We start from the raw sequence: 13,257 nt of genomic DNA, 5'->3' as shown, positions 1-13,257 counted from the left end.
GGAACAATTACCAGTAAAAGCAAGTGACTGTATAATTATGTCTGCTCTGTTTCTATAATGTGGCAGGATGACAACGTCTGCTTCTCAATACAGGAAGAAGATCTAGAAGGAAACAAGGATCTGCGCAAAGATGTCCTGATGGAGAATCAGCCGCCTATCATATCACTGGGTAAGAGAATAGCTTAGTCTCATTTCTTGTGAAGGATAGAACAGTATGCAAGATGCACATGCTGTGATACCCAAAAATATTGTGTGCTTTACAGTATGTTTTATTTAAGTAATAAAAGAAGAACAATCTATAATCCTTTGTGTTCAATATGGTTTTAAAAGGTCATTTTGGAATGCACTAGAAAGGAAAATCTTCTAGTTATATTAATTAAAATAGGTAATATAGTTTCTTACCACCCTGTTTTAAAAGAACAGGTACATTTTTGTGATTTCATGGGAGCAGCCAACTTTGGTTGAAAGGAGGTGACAGGGAGCATGAGCTAGGCTTTAAATCTAAAAAAAAAAATAAACAAGAACAACAGCATCAGAAATCCTATCATGCTATGCACAGCATCGGGCGAAAAATGCCCAGGCAGTTTTCTTCTGTGCAGCTAAAAATGAGGCTTGGGTAAGAAAAACAAAGTTCTCCTGCTGTGAAACTGAAGAAACACCAAACCTTTTCAGTGCTGCGGAATCGATTTTTAGTCTAGAGGTTCACTTTAAGACATAAAAACAGTGTATAAGTCAGTGTGTGTTTCTCCTGCAGATGGATCCAGTAAGAGAAATCCAGCAGAGGGATGTACAGGTCCTCCTTATTCCCACGACTTCACACAAGGGGAATTGAAGATCTCACAGGACAGTCAGGTAAGTGGAATTAGAATATCATATAAAATACTCAGATTATCTTTATCCAGGAGACACACCTCCTTGAGAAAGATTCTCATCTCTGTTCTCATAAGGCATATCCTTTAATATACCACAGTACTTTCCAAAAGAAAAAAAGGGGCGTGTTGATGGCCTTCCATAGAGACCTCAAGGTTGATCCTATTACTATTGTCACCGATCCACAGGGAAGGTATATTATTTTTGTTGGCCATATTAATGGGGAATTGCTTTAGTCTCTCTTTATGGTCCTAATACAGCTCAACGGGCCTTTACTCAGAAACTTTTTGCAAAAATAAAATCTATCCAAAAAGGTCTATTACTTATAGGGGGTGATTTCAATGCGTGCCCTTCTAGGTTGGATTCTTCCTCTAAATCACTACATAAAATAACCCTCATAGATAAGCAGATGCATTGGTACAATTTATACGATCCATGGCGCATTCTGCACTCCTCTGAGAGGGATTACTCGTATTTCTCCACTGTTCACAAAACATACTCAAGGATAGATTTCTTCCTTACAGATAAGATACTCCTGCAAAAAGTTCCTGACACCTCAATCAGCCCCCGAATATGTTCCGATCATGCCCCAGTCAGTATTACCCTAGAAGATGGTCTCTCTGTAAACAAACCTTTCCTTTGGAAACTAAACACCTCACTATTGTCTGATGACTCCTTCGTTTGCAAACTATCAGGAGAAATCAAAGAGTTTCTGCAATTCAATCGGACTCCGGAAGTCGGTCTAGATTCTGTCTGGTCTGCTCTTAAAGCCTTCTCTAGAGGCATACTTATAAGACAAGGTTCCCGCATCAAAAAAAAAAGAGATTAGAAAGATATTCCTCATTGCTGTCCCTGATACAGGACAAGGAAAAGCTACATAAAATTTCCCCCAATATATCTTTAGAAAAAGAATTGTTCTCACTCAGGCAAGAATTAGCTAATATCCTCCACTCTCAATATGATTACCTACTGCAAAAATCAAAACTTAATTTTTATTCCCAAAGCACAAGGCTGGAAAATATTTATACAACCTTCTACGACATAAACAACTGAAAACAAAAATACACTCCTTGACTAACCCCTCTACCAAAACAATAGTTACAAACCCAAAACATATCGCAGATTTATTCTGCGAATACTATGCAAAATTATATAACCTAAACTCTGACTCAACTACTCATCAACCAACTCCTGAAATAATAGATTCCTTTTTGGATTCTATTCAACTCCCCAAGTTATCCTCATCACAGCTAGATACCCTCAACTCCCCCTTTACGGAAAAAGATATTCGTTCCACAATAAAATCCCTTAAACGAAACAAAGCCCCTGGCCCAGATGGCTTCAGCAACGAATATTTAATCGAATATTTAATCAAATTTGCAGATATTTTCTCCCCCTTGCTTACAGATCTATTTAATAAATTTGCCTCCTCGGGCACGATCCCTCCGAAATATTTAAAAGCTATTATTACAGTTATTCCCAAGCCAGGAAAAGATCAAAGTTCTGTGACCAACTTCAGACCGATTTCTTTGCTGAACTCTGATATAAAATTGTATGCGAAACTATTAGCAAACCGGCTCATGTTAATTACCCCCTCATTATTAGCCCAGGATCAAGTAGGGTTTACAAGAAACCGTCAAGCATCAGATGCTACTAGGAGAATGGCTGCTGCCTTACGCCATGTGGAGCTCTGTCGGGTGCCCTCTCTGTTCCTTACTCTGGATGCAGAGAAGGCAATCGACAGGGTCCACTGGCAGTTTTTAAGAGCCACTCTACTCAAATTTGGGTTTTCAGGAACTATTATATCTGCTATTATGGCTTTGTACACTGCTCCCTCTGCCCAAGTCAATGCAGCTGGCTTTATATCAAATTCCTTTTCCATTTCCAATGGAACACGCCAAGGCTGCCCCCTGTCACCTATCATTTTCGTGTTAATCATGGAAACGATTGCCCAAAAAATACGTTCTAATCCTCTTATTACAGGTGTGCAGTACAAAGGCTCCTCCCATCTCATCAGCCTATTTGCAGATGACGTAGCTTTATTATTAACAAATCCACTGATTTCCCTCCCATCATTACTGCAAGATTTAACCAGCTTTGCAGATGCATCTCTGTACAATTTGAATCGAAACAAATCTATAGGATTAGGCCTAAACTTATCCAATGATCTAAGTTCTAAACTGAGACAAGCATTTGCCTTTTCTTGGGCAGAGGAAGCGGTTCCCTACCTAGGTATTCACCTAACCAGATCTTCATCATCCCTATTTAAGTATAATTTCATTCCGTTACTTTCAGAGGTTAAAAAAGAATGCTCTAATATGTCTAAATTTCACCTCTCATGGTCAGGCCGAATAGCAGCCTTCAAACTATTTATCCTCCCAAAGATCCTTTACATTTTCCGAACCCTACATATTCCTATTAATAAAACTTGGTTTATTGATGTTCAAAAATGCATCAACAACTTTGTCTGGAATGGAAAAAAACCTCGTACCTCACACAAGATAATGACCCTATCAAAAAAATTTGGAGGTATGGGTTTACCTTGTATCGAATCATATTATAAGGCTGCAAACCTAGATATGATCAGACACTGGTGGTCTTCAGATAAACCCTGCGTACAACTTGAACAACTCCTCACAGGCGCAAACTTGAGGGACTTACTAACTAGCTTTGTAATGGGGCAAAACTTCCCCCAAATCCTTATCCTTCCATACAAGCTTCATTAAAAGCCTGGGAAAGCTTTTTTAAACACCCCCCTCCAAAATCTAACTCCACTGTAATTCAGACTAATTTAAGAGCCCTCAGATATTTCACACCAGACCTAAACCTGTCGGTATGGAATCAACTGGGAATATCCTCCTTCTCTGACCTTTTCGTAAACAACCAACTCAAATCCTTCAGTTCATTAAGCAGCCAATTCCATATCCCCCCAAACCAACTCTTTACTTACCACAGACTGTATCATCTGATCTCCTCTAAAAATCTATGTCCACCTTCTATACAACCTGAAATTTTAGCCATGCTTAACTTTAAAGGCCATTATAAAGGTGGCATTTCTGTTTGGTATGAAACAATTAGAACAGGCAAGACTTCACCATTACTACGATACTCCAGAATTTGGTCTACGGACCTTCATAGAGATATCTCGGTACCTCAACTAATCAAATCCAACAACCTGATCTCTAGACTGTCCAAATGTAACTCCCACTGGGAAATGTCCCGTAAGATTCTCTATAGATGGTACATAACTCCGAGGAAGATTGCCTCATTTGCACCTAATGCCTCCCCGACTTGCTGGAAATGCAACTCTGACACCGGTACCTACCTACATATGTTTTGGAGCTGTCCTAAAGTTTCACCACTTTGGACAGAAGTAGAATCTCATATTAGCAGAACATGCCTTCCTGGCTTCAAATTATGCCCTTCTTTAGCATTATTGATGGTTGACATAGATAAAATTCCTCCCAATCTACAACCCATTATTGCCCATCTCATCCTGAACACACTCTACACAATCTCTTCGAACTGGAAATCCCAGGAAAACTTGGTATTTCGACAGGTACTATCCTCTACCTGTTCAAACATCCAACTAGAGCAAAAGATCAGAGCTAGATTAGGAGTTAAATCCAACACTACATTATCCCTAAATCTTGGTTATAAACCCCTGGCTTAGGTTTATGTATATGCAATTTTCTTCTCTATATTCAATGATGACATCAGAGTCTGTCATTAGCTAATAATGCTTAGACCTTAGACCTAATGGACCTAGCCATTTCTCTTCTTGGAAACCAACTACAAGTCAAACCAGACGATATACCTACACTGGCGGGTGGCCTTATGGCCATCTGGTCCCGCCGGTTTTAGTAATTAGGCTCACCCCCCTTGATGACTACCCTAAGGGTTGTGTAAATGTCAGATAAGTGGCTCTCCTCCTGATTAATGACTTGTCCTGTTAAGTATAATGATGTTACCTCTCTTTCATTGTTCGCATTTGTACAATGAGCTGTGTATTCCAATCATTTGTAGTGAACTGCCTATCTTACCTGTTACAATTTACAATAAAAAACTTTGTATAACGAAAAAAAAAGAATATCATATAAAATAGTACTGGTGGGGGGAACGTGACTGGGGCTGCAGAAAGATTCTCTTAGCTCCATTCTTTTTTACAAATGCGGCTGTAAGTTCTTAATAGAAAAGTCAAGGGAAAATCCACTTTCATTTCAGAATTGCTATACAGATCAGTGCTACGTAAGTCTTTCTGCAGTTTTTAATCCTCTGTCCAGTCAAAGGTTTTTAAAGCCTGTAGCCTCCCTCTCTCTCTCTCTCTAGTTCTATAAGCTATGAATAGTAAAAAATGATCTGAAATACCTTAAAAGACAACTGTAGTGAGAGGGATATAGAGGCTGCCATACTTCTTTCCTTTTAAACAAAACTAATTTCCTGGCTATCCTGCTGATCCTCTGCCTTTAATACTTTTAACCACAGACCCTGAACAAGCATATGCAGATCAGGTGTTTCTGACATTATTGTCAGATCTGACAAGATTAGCTGCATGCTTGTTTCTGGTGTTATTGAGACACTACTGCAGCCAAATAGATCGTCAGGGCTGCCAGGCAACTGGTATTGTTTAAAAGGAAATAAATAGGGCAGCCTCCATAGTCTTCTCACTACAGTTGTCCTTTAATTTTGAATGTCTTTATATAAGATTAGAACACTTTTTTTTTATCATGCAATGTATATTGTCAGCTAAGCACAGAGATCAGACTAAACCATGAGGATAGTATATACGTATAACATATAGGATGATGGTGTTTTCATATAGTATTGATCATCACAGTGAGATGTAAAAATCAAATTTTGTCTTCTCTTTTGGTCCAGTTAGGCTTTATAGACTCATGCTCAGTGGATATAATCACATGGACTGGCACACAGTAATGTGCTCTGCTCCCATGACTGAAGAAACAGAGTGTGCATTCCTGGGATTTACATGTTTATCTTTTTGTCATTGAAGCGGAATATAACCCTGCATTTCAACTTTGCTCTAAAACATTATTTACAGCATATTATATGCAACCAGCATTTTTTTTTACTAGACCAGCATTGGAAGGGTTAAACACAGAGGTTTAAAGTTCCGTGGAGAGATATGCAGAAGTTCATTTAGATACATTTATCTAAATAGAATGTAACCAGTGATAAATGTTACACACTCTTTGGCTGTCCTCCAGCTCCTTCTCAGTCAGAGAGATGAGTCACATGCCACACTTAGATACATTTATGTAAACAAAATGTATCGATGTCAGCTTCCTATGCATCTGCAGTCCTGTCCAGGAACTTGAAAGCTCTGTGTAACCCTTCCAATGCTGGTCTAGTAAAAAAAGAAATGCTGGTTGCATATAATATACTGTAAATAATGTTTTAGAGCAAAGTTGAAATGCAGGGTTATATTCCGCTTTAAATACATTGCAAATCACAAGACTGCAGTTGAAAAAGCACACTACAGGATGTGCCATTTCTTCTGTCAGAGGGGCGGACCATATGGCTCTGTGACGGCCCTGCGGATTTATTACCTCCTCCGATATCGGTGCTGCTGGAGGAATAAAACGCAGGCTTCATACACAACCCTGATCACATCGTCCTGCTCAGTACACAAATGTTTTTGGTGATCAGGATCACCTAAAGGCCCTTGTATAAGGCAGCCCCAATCCCAAACTGCGAGCTATCCGCCCGGCAGATCTACTCACCCCCAGCAACACCAGTCCCATTGTTAGCGGTGCTCCCCCACCCACCGAGTGACGTCACACGTGCCGCTCATAGTCCCTCTGTTGTTTGAAAGGAAATAAATATGGCAGCCTCCATGTCCCTCTCAGTTTAGGTGTCCTTTTAAAATGGCAACCAACAATCGCTTTGAACTACCAAATAAGTATAGTTAATTCCGTAGGGGAGCACGAATGCAAGTAATCCTGAGTAATGTCTAGTAAAGCTTCAGGTATGCTGTCATCCGCAAAAAAAACCAAAAAAACCGCAAAACGGGTCAAGAAGAGGGAGACAAGCGGAGAGCGGTACACATTGCATTCCATCACGGTCACGTTACTCCCAATGCTTTCTCCTTCTGGGTTTGAAGGAGGAAGCATGGGAGTGACGTGACCACGATGGAACACAACATGCACCGCATAAGCTGTAGGCGGCAACATGGTTAAAGTGGTCTAACACCCAGCATTTCAACTTTGCTTTAAAAGATTGCTTACAGCTTAGAAAGTATTATGCCAGATTTTTTTTTTTTTTTTTTGCAAAAATTCACTGAATGGATTAAACATGACATTTTAGTGTTGCATTTAGCTAGAAATCCTCCTCCGTGCTGAGGTTTAGATACACATGTATCTATTTACAATGTAAATAAACAAACACCTCTCAGAGAGAGCACAGAGGGCTTCCCAGACAGGCTTTTCAGAGGTCTATTTGCATTCCAAACAAAGATACATTTGTAACTAAACCTCAGCACAGATGCGAATTTCTAGCTAAATGCAAAACTAAAATGTCATGTTTAACCCATTCAGTGAATTTCTGCTTAAAAAAAATCTGGCATAATAGTTTCTAAGCTGTAAGCAATCTTTTAAAGCAAAGTTGTAATGCTGGGTGTTAGACCGCTTTAAGGTAACGTCCTCCCCCCTTCCTCCCCCCTCCCCCACCGCGGCCAGCAAGTTGTACTTGCAATTTCGATTACGAGCTCCGGGGCTATTTGTAGACCATCCCTACATATACAGTGCATCCAGAAAGTATTCACAGCACATCACTTTTTCCCCATTTTGTTATGTTACAGCCTTATTCCAAAATGGATTAAATTCATTTTTTTTCCTCAGAATTCTACACTCAACATCCCATAATGACAACGGGAGAAAAGTTTTACTTGAGGTTTAGGCAACTTTATTAAAAAAAAAAATTCACATGTACATAAGTATTCACAGCCTTTGTCATGAAGCTCAAAGTTGAGTTCAGGTGCATCCTATTTCCCCTGATCATCCTTGAGATGTTTCTGCAGCTTAAATGGAGTCCACCTGTGGTAAATTCAGTTGATTGAACATGATTTTGAAAAGGAACACACCTGTCTACTGTATATAAGGTCCCACAGTTGATAGTTCATGTCAGAGCACAAACCAAGCATGAAGTCAAAGCAATTGTCTGTAGACCTCCGAGACAGTATTATCTCGAGGCACAAATCTGGGGAAGGTTACAGAAAAAATGATGTTGCTTTGAAGGTCCCAATGAGCACAGTGGCCTCCATCATCCGTAAGTGGATGAAGTTCAAAACCACCAGGACTTTTCCTAGAGCTGGCTGGCCATCTAAACTTAGCGATCGGGGAGAAAGGGCCTTAGTCAGCGAGGTGACCAAGAATCCGGTTGTCACTCTGTCAAAGCTCCAGAGGCCATCTGTAGAGAGAAGAGAGCCTTCCAGAAGGACAACCATCTCTGCAGCAATCCACCAATCAGGCCTTTATGGTAGAGTAGCCAGACGGAAGCCACTAATTAACCTTCCTGGCGGTAAGCCCGAGCTGAGCTCGGGCTATGCCGCCGGAAGGCACCGCTCAGGCCCCGCTGGGCCGATTTGCATAATTTTTTTTTTCCTGCACGCAGCTAGCACAGCAAAGTGCTAGCTGCGTGCAGGAAAAAAAAGTCCAGCTAGCAAAAGCTGCGTGCAGTGCCCGATCGCCGCCGATCCGCCGCTATCCGTCGCGCCGCAGCCGCCCCCCCCCCCCCCCAGACCCCGTGCGCTGCCTGGCCAATCAGTGCCAGGCAGCTCTATGGGGTGGATCGGAATCCCCTATGACGTCACGACGTCGGTGACGTCATCCCGCCCCGTCGCCATGGCGACGGGGGAAGCCCTCCAGGAGATCCCGTTCTTTGAACGGGATCTCCTGATCGCCGATCGCCTAGCGGGGATCGGAGGGGCTGGGGGGATGCCGCTGAGCAGCGGCTATCATGTAGCGAGACTTTGTCTCGCTACATGAAAAAAATAAAAAAAAAAGATTTGCTGCCCCCTGGCGATTTTTTAGCAAACCGCCAGGAGGGTTAATAAAAGGCACATGGCAGCCTGCCTGGAGTTTGCCAAAAGGCACCTGAAGGACTCTGACCATGAGAAACAATTCTCTGGTCTGATGAAACAGATTGAACTCTTTGGTGTGAATGCCAGGCATTACATTTGAAGGAAACCAGGCATTGCCCATCACCAGTCCAATACCATCTCTACAGTAAAGCATGGTAGTGCATCGGCAGGAACTAAGCGGGTTAAAAGGAAAGATGACTGCACCAATCTATAGGAACTGCGGCGAGGAGCAGAGGGACTCCTAGGGACTGGAGGGAGATTTGTATAGGCAAGAGCCAGACGATCTCATACTGCACAAGGGGGTACTTGGCATAATCTGAAGTCTTGAGTTGCTGTTAATAAAGTGTTGCTAGAGTAACTGTTTGGCAGTAAATACAAAATTAATTTTCTAGTGCAGGCTGTTAAAATAGTCAAGAGGATGCTAACCACGCAAATCTAAATTTTAAAATCAGTCTTACTGTGCCCCTTCTCTCCCCATGCCCCCAGGCTCTAAGATGGAACACAGACTAACACAGACGCAAAATAGAAGTGACATGGTATGCTGTATCAGCCTCATTGGCTGAAGCCTCTGTCACTCACCTCTCTGCGCTGTGATTGGCCGCCTGGTCTCCCCCTGATCTCTTGATCTTGCAGCCGCGTTAGTGTACAGCAAAAGGGGCCAGAGGCTGTCTGCTGTCACTTTACTCAGGCCCCCCTCCTCCAGAGGCATGTCCGCTCTGCCCTTCTGCCGCCTGCCGCATTCTCCCTCTTTCCCGTGCTGAATTTCAGGGAAGGATAAAGGCAGTTCACACGGACTCCTGGAATAATGGTTCCAGTGCTGCAGTTCCCTTCTATACTCTCTGCACTACCACCGGCGGTAGTGCAGAGAATAGGTGGGAACGGCAGTGCATGGATCCATTGTTAGGGGAGTCTGTGCCTGCTGCGTTTATCCTCCCCGCTGTTCTCACAATCAGTGCGGGGGGGGGGGGATTCTTTAACCTGGAGGGCACGAGTGGCCCCTGAAAGGAGACTAATAATTGAAAATAAAGAGAAAAACAAAACGTGGACAGTGCAATACATCTAATATTTAAGTAGAGCAAGCATTTATCTACTTAAATATGTATTTTTTTGTGGGGGGGCATATGATGGCTAATAGTTCCTCTTTAAAGGGTAATCGTAACCAATCAGTAGCTGATACCCCCTTTCTTCAGGGGGCTTTGTATGGCTGATATTGTGCTGAAACCGCTCTCACAGGGTGCTGCCATCACAATGTGGGAGCCTTGTTGCTTTGTGGGAAAGAACAGCTGTTTCCAACTGCTGAAAATGCAATCAGCATCTCCTCCCACTGACATCACCTGCCAGCAGTAAAGATGCCACCATGTGATAAATGTCAAAATGTAAACCAGAGAGAGGAAAGATTTTACAATGGGCAATAACTGACCAAATCATTTATAAATAATTATGGTAAAAATGAAACACTTTCATTACTTTACTTTCACTGCAGTTCCTCTTTAAATTGCGCAAGCAGCAGTCCTGTGATAAATATAAATAAATGTAATATCCCTTCCAGCTATTTTAATTCCAGCATGCAACTCATCCAAGCAAGCTTTCCACATTACATATTTGGCATACAAATTAAAGTGTGACATGAGATAAATGTGTATGTGCTGTGCCAAGCAAGTTCATAAGTAGGCTTTGTTTGTTTTTGTTTTTTCTTTTCCTTCATGAAAGAGTTTTTTTTTTTTTCGAAGCACGCAAGTGACATCTCCTCTCTTGTGGGTACCTTGCTGATAAACCTCACTAATAAGGAATTACAGCCATAAAATCTTTCCTGCACAAAACAACTACTGAGGACAGTTAATAGATAAAAACGTCAATAATTCTTATACTTTTATTCTGGGACTCTTGAGACACTGCCATTGTGCAGAGAATAACATATTAAATCTACTTTGTAAATGTTTATACTGTACATAAAATATAACCATGAGATACCTTAAAAGTCATTTTAGGAGTAGGAGGACAGATCCAATTGTTTATCTCATCAGTTTATTTTCACCTAGGGTTCACTTTTAATAAATAAGGAGACAATATGCAACCTTGTTGCACTCCTTTACCAATTGTGAATCAGTCCGATATTCCATACTCCTCTAACTGTTGCATCTCGGTTTGCATATAGATTTCTCAAATGGCAAATGAGATGGCCTGGTATCCCTATTTCCATGAGAATATGCCACAGTTTATCATGATCTACGCAGTCAAAAGCTTTTTATTAGTCTAGAAAGCAGTAGTAGACATTCTTCTGGAATTCCCTTGCTTTCTCTATAATCCATTAAATGTTGGCAATATGGACTTTTGTTCCTCTCCCTCTTCCAAAACCAGCTTGCACGTCTGGCTGTTCTGGCTCCGTATATTACTGCAGTCTGGCTTGTAGAATTTTGAGCATTACCTTGCTAGAATGTGAGATAAATGCAATTGGCCGATAATCTGAGCACTCTTTGGCATTGCTTTTTTTTTAGGGATTAGCGTGTAACCTGACCTTTTCCAGTCCCGTGGCCACTCTAAGAGCTTGTTTCCACTACACGCGGTGCGATGCGGCTACAGAATGCCGCCCCAGGGCCCATGTCGCCCGATGCAAATGTGTCACTTAGGGCCCTTTTCCACTAGCAATCGCTAGCATTCACGCTGAACGCTAGCGATTGCTGAATCGCAATTAGCGGCGATTCCCCGACGTTCGCGGCCGCGATTTTGCTATGCTATGCACTGCATAGCAAAATCGCGGCAAATATCGCTGCGCGTTCGCGTTCCCGACAAAAACGAATCGCGGTAGTGGAAATGACCTACCGCGATTCCTATGTTAAAAAGCAAACCGTAGCGATTGTAAAATCGCTAGCGGTTTGCGTTTTTGCGATTCAGCCAGCGCAAACGCGCTGGTGGAAAAGGGCCCTTAGTGTCATGGGTCATCCGCCCCTGAATGTTGGTTTAGATAAGCTTCCTTATCTCTGCATGCTATTCTCTGGAACTCTGCGTTCAGCTGGGCAAATGTTTCTTTGACTCCATTTGCTTTTGCTGTCCTTCCATCACCAACTTTAAAAGCCACAGTAGACAACCATTTTGCCTTCATAATCTTTTTTTGTTTTGGGATCTTATTTGTTACAATCTCTTGAACAATGCCACATACTTGTGTCCATAGTTCCTCAGGCATTCTGTCTACCAGATCCTCTGAACCTATTCATCACCTCTACTTTGAAGTCATATAGTCACATAGAATATTGTTAAGATCTTAAGTTGTTCGTTTAATTCTATACATGTACTTCGCAGTTAGAGGCTGATGATCTTTGCCACAGTTGGCTCCTGGTCTCGTTTTAGCTGTTAGTATAGAACACTTCCATCTCCTCCTGCAAAGTAGTCAGTCTGATTGCGATATTGACCAGGCCATGTGTAAGATCTTCTATTTTGCTTTTGAAATAAGGTATTTGCTGTAACCAATGTGTACTCTCTTTCCTGCTTCATTACTTTTTTAAGACCAAATGTGCCTGTTATTGCACTTTGTTTTTTGACTGCCTGTTTTAGCATTCCAGTCACCTATGATGTATATGATGTCTTTCTTGGGCTTTGTGTCCAGTAGCTATAGCAAATCATCATAAAACTGTTTCACTTCCTTCTCATCAGCTTCAGTTGTTGGAGCATAAACTTGAATCACTGTGATGTTGAATCGCTTGCCCTGCAATTTAAGTGAGATCATTCTGTAACTTTTTTGAATTCTAACCAAGGATTGATGTTGACACCGTTTTATTGGTTGATGATGGCTACTCCATTCCTTCTGTGAGTATCCTTTCCACAATAGAAAAGCGGACATATGGCTGATGTAAAATGACCAGCGCCTGTCCATTTTAGTTCACCAATTTCCAGAATGTCGATGTTTAGCCTGGCCATCTCATTTTTCATTACTTCCAACCTTCCTTGATTCATAGATCTTATGTTCCAGTTTCGAAAGTATATTGTCTTTTTGCTGAATCCATCTGTACGCTTGATATTTTTGAGCACCTAAGGAACGATTATTTGTATGAACGATCGGAAATGAATGTTTGGAACCACTAATGGACAAAAATCTCCAAATCAATCCAATCAGAATAATGAAATTGAACCAAATTTCTGATTGATCCATTAAATCTGATCGGATTGGTTTTGTCCATTACTGGTCCCAAACGATCATTTCAGATAGATAGCAAATTGTATCGTTAGTGGCCACCATTAGCATTTGGATGTCCTCTTGGCTTTAGTCCATCAGCATCATTTGCTTTTCCTTTGCT

The 13,257-nt window shown here is 41.5% G+C and overlaps 1 protein-coding gene across 1 annotated transcript in view; it reads left to right on the top strand.

Moving 5' to 3' along the window:
* The window catches only part of LOC137534364 (zinc finger protein 3-like), a 35,267-nt gene that overhangs the window by 6,608 nt on the left and 15,402 nt on the right, over positions 1 to 13,257 (top strand). The window contains exons 4-5 of the mRNA XM_068255839.1: positions 94 to 169; positions 755 to 852. Coding sequence (XP_068111940.1) covers positions 94 to 169; positions 755 to 852 — 174 coding nt within the window. The remainder of the gene's footprint in view (positions 1 to 93; positions 170 to 754; positions 853 to 13,257) is intronic.

The sequence above is a fragment of the Hyperolius riggenbachi genome, chromosome 10 (assembly GCF_040937935.1).
Source record: "Hyperolius riggenbachi isolate aHypRig1 chromosome 10, aHypRig1.pri, whole genome shotgun sequence".
Classification (NCBI taxonomy): Eukaryota; Metazoa; Chordata; class Amphibia; order Anura; family Hyperoliidae; genus Hyperolius; species Hyperolius riggenbachi.
The sequence above is the reverse complement of the archived record's forward strand: the minus strand, read 5'-3'. Positions and strand labels throughout refer to the sequence as shown.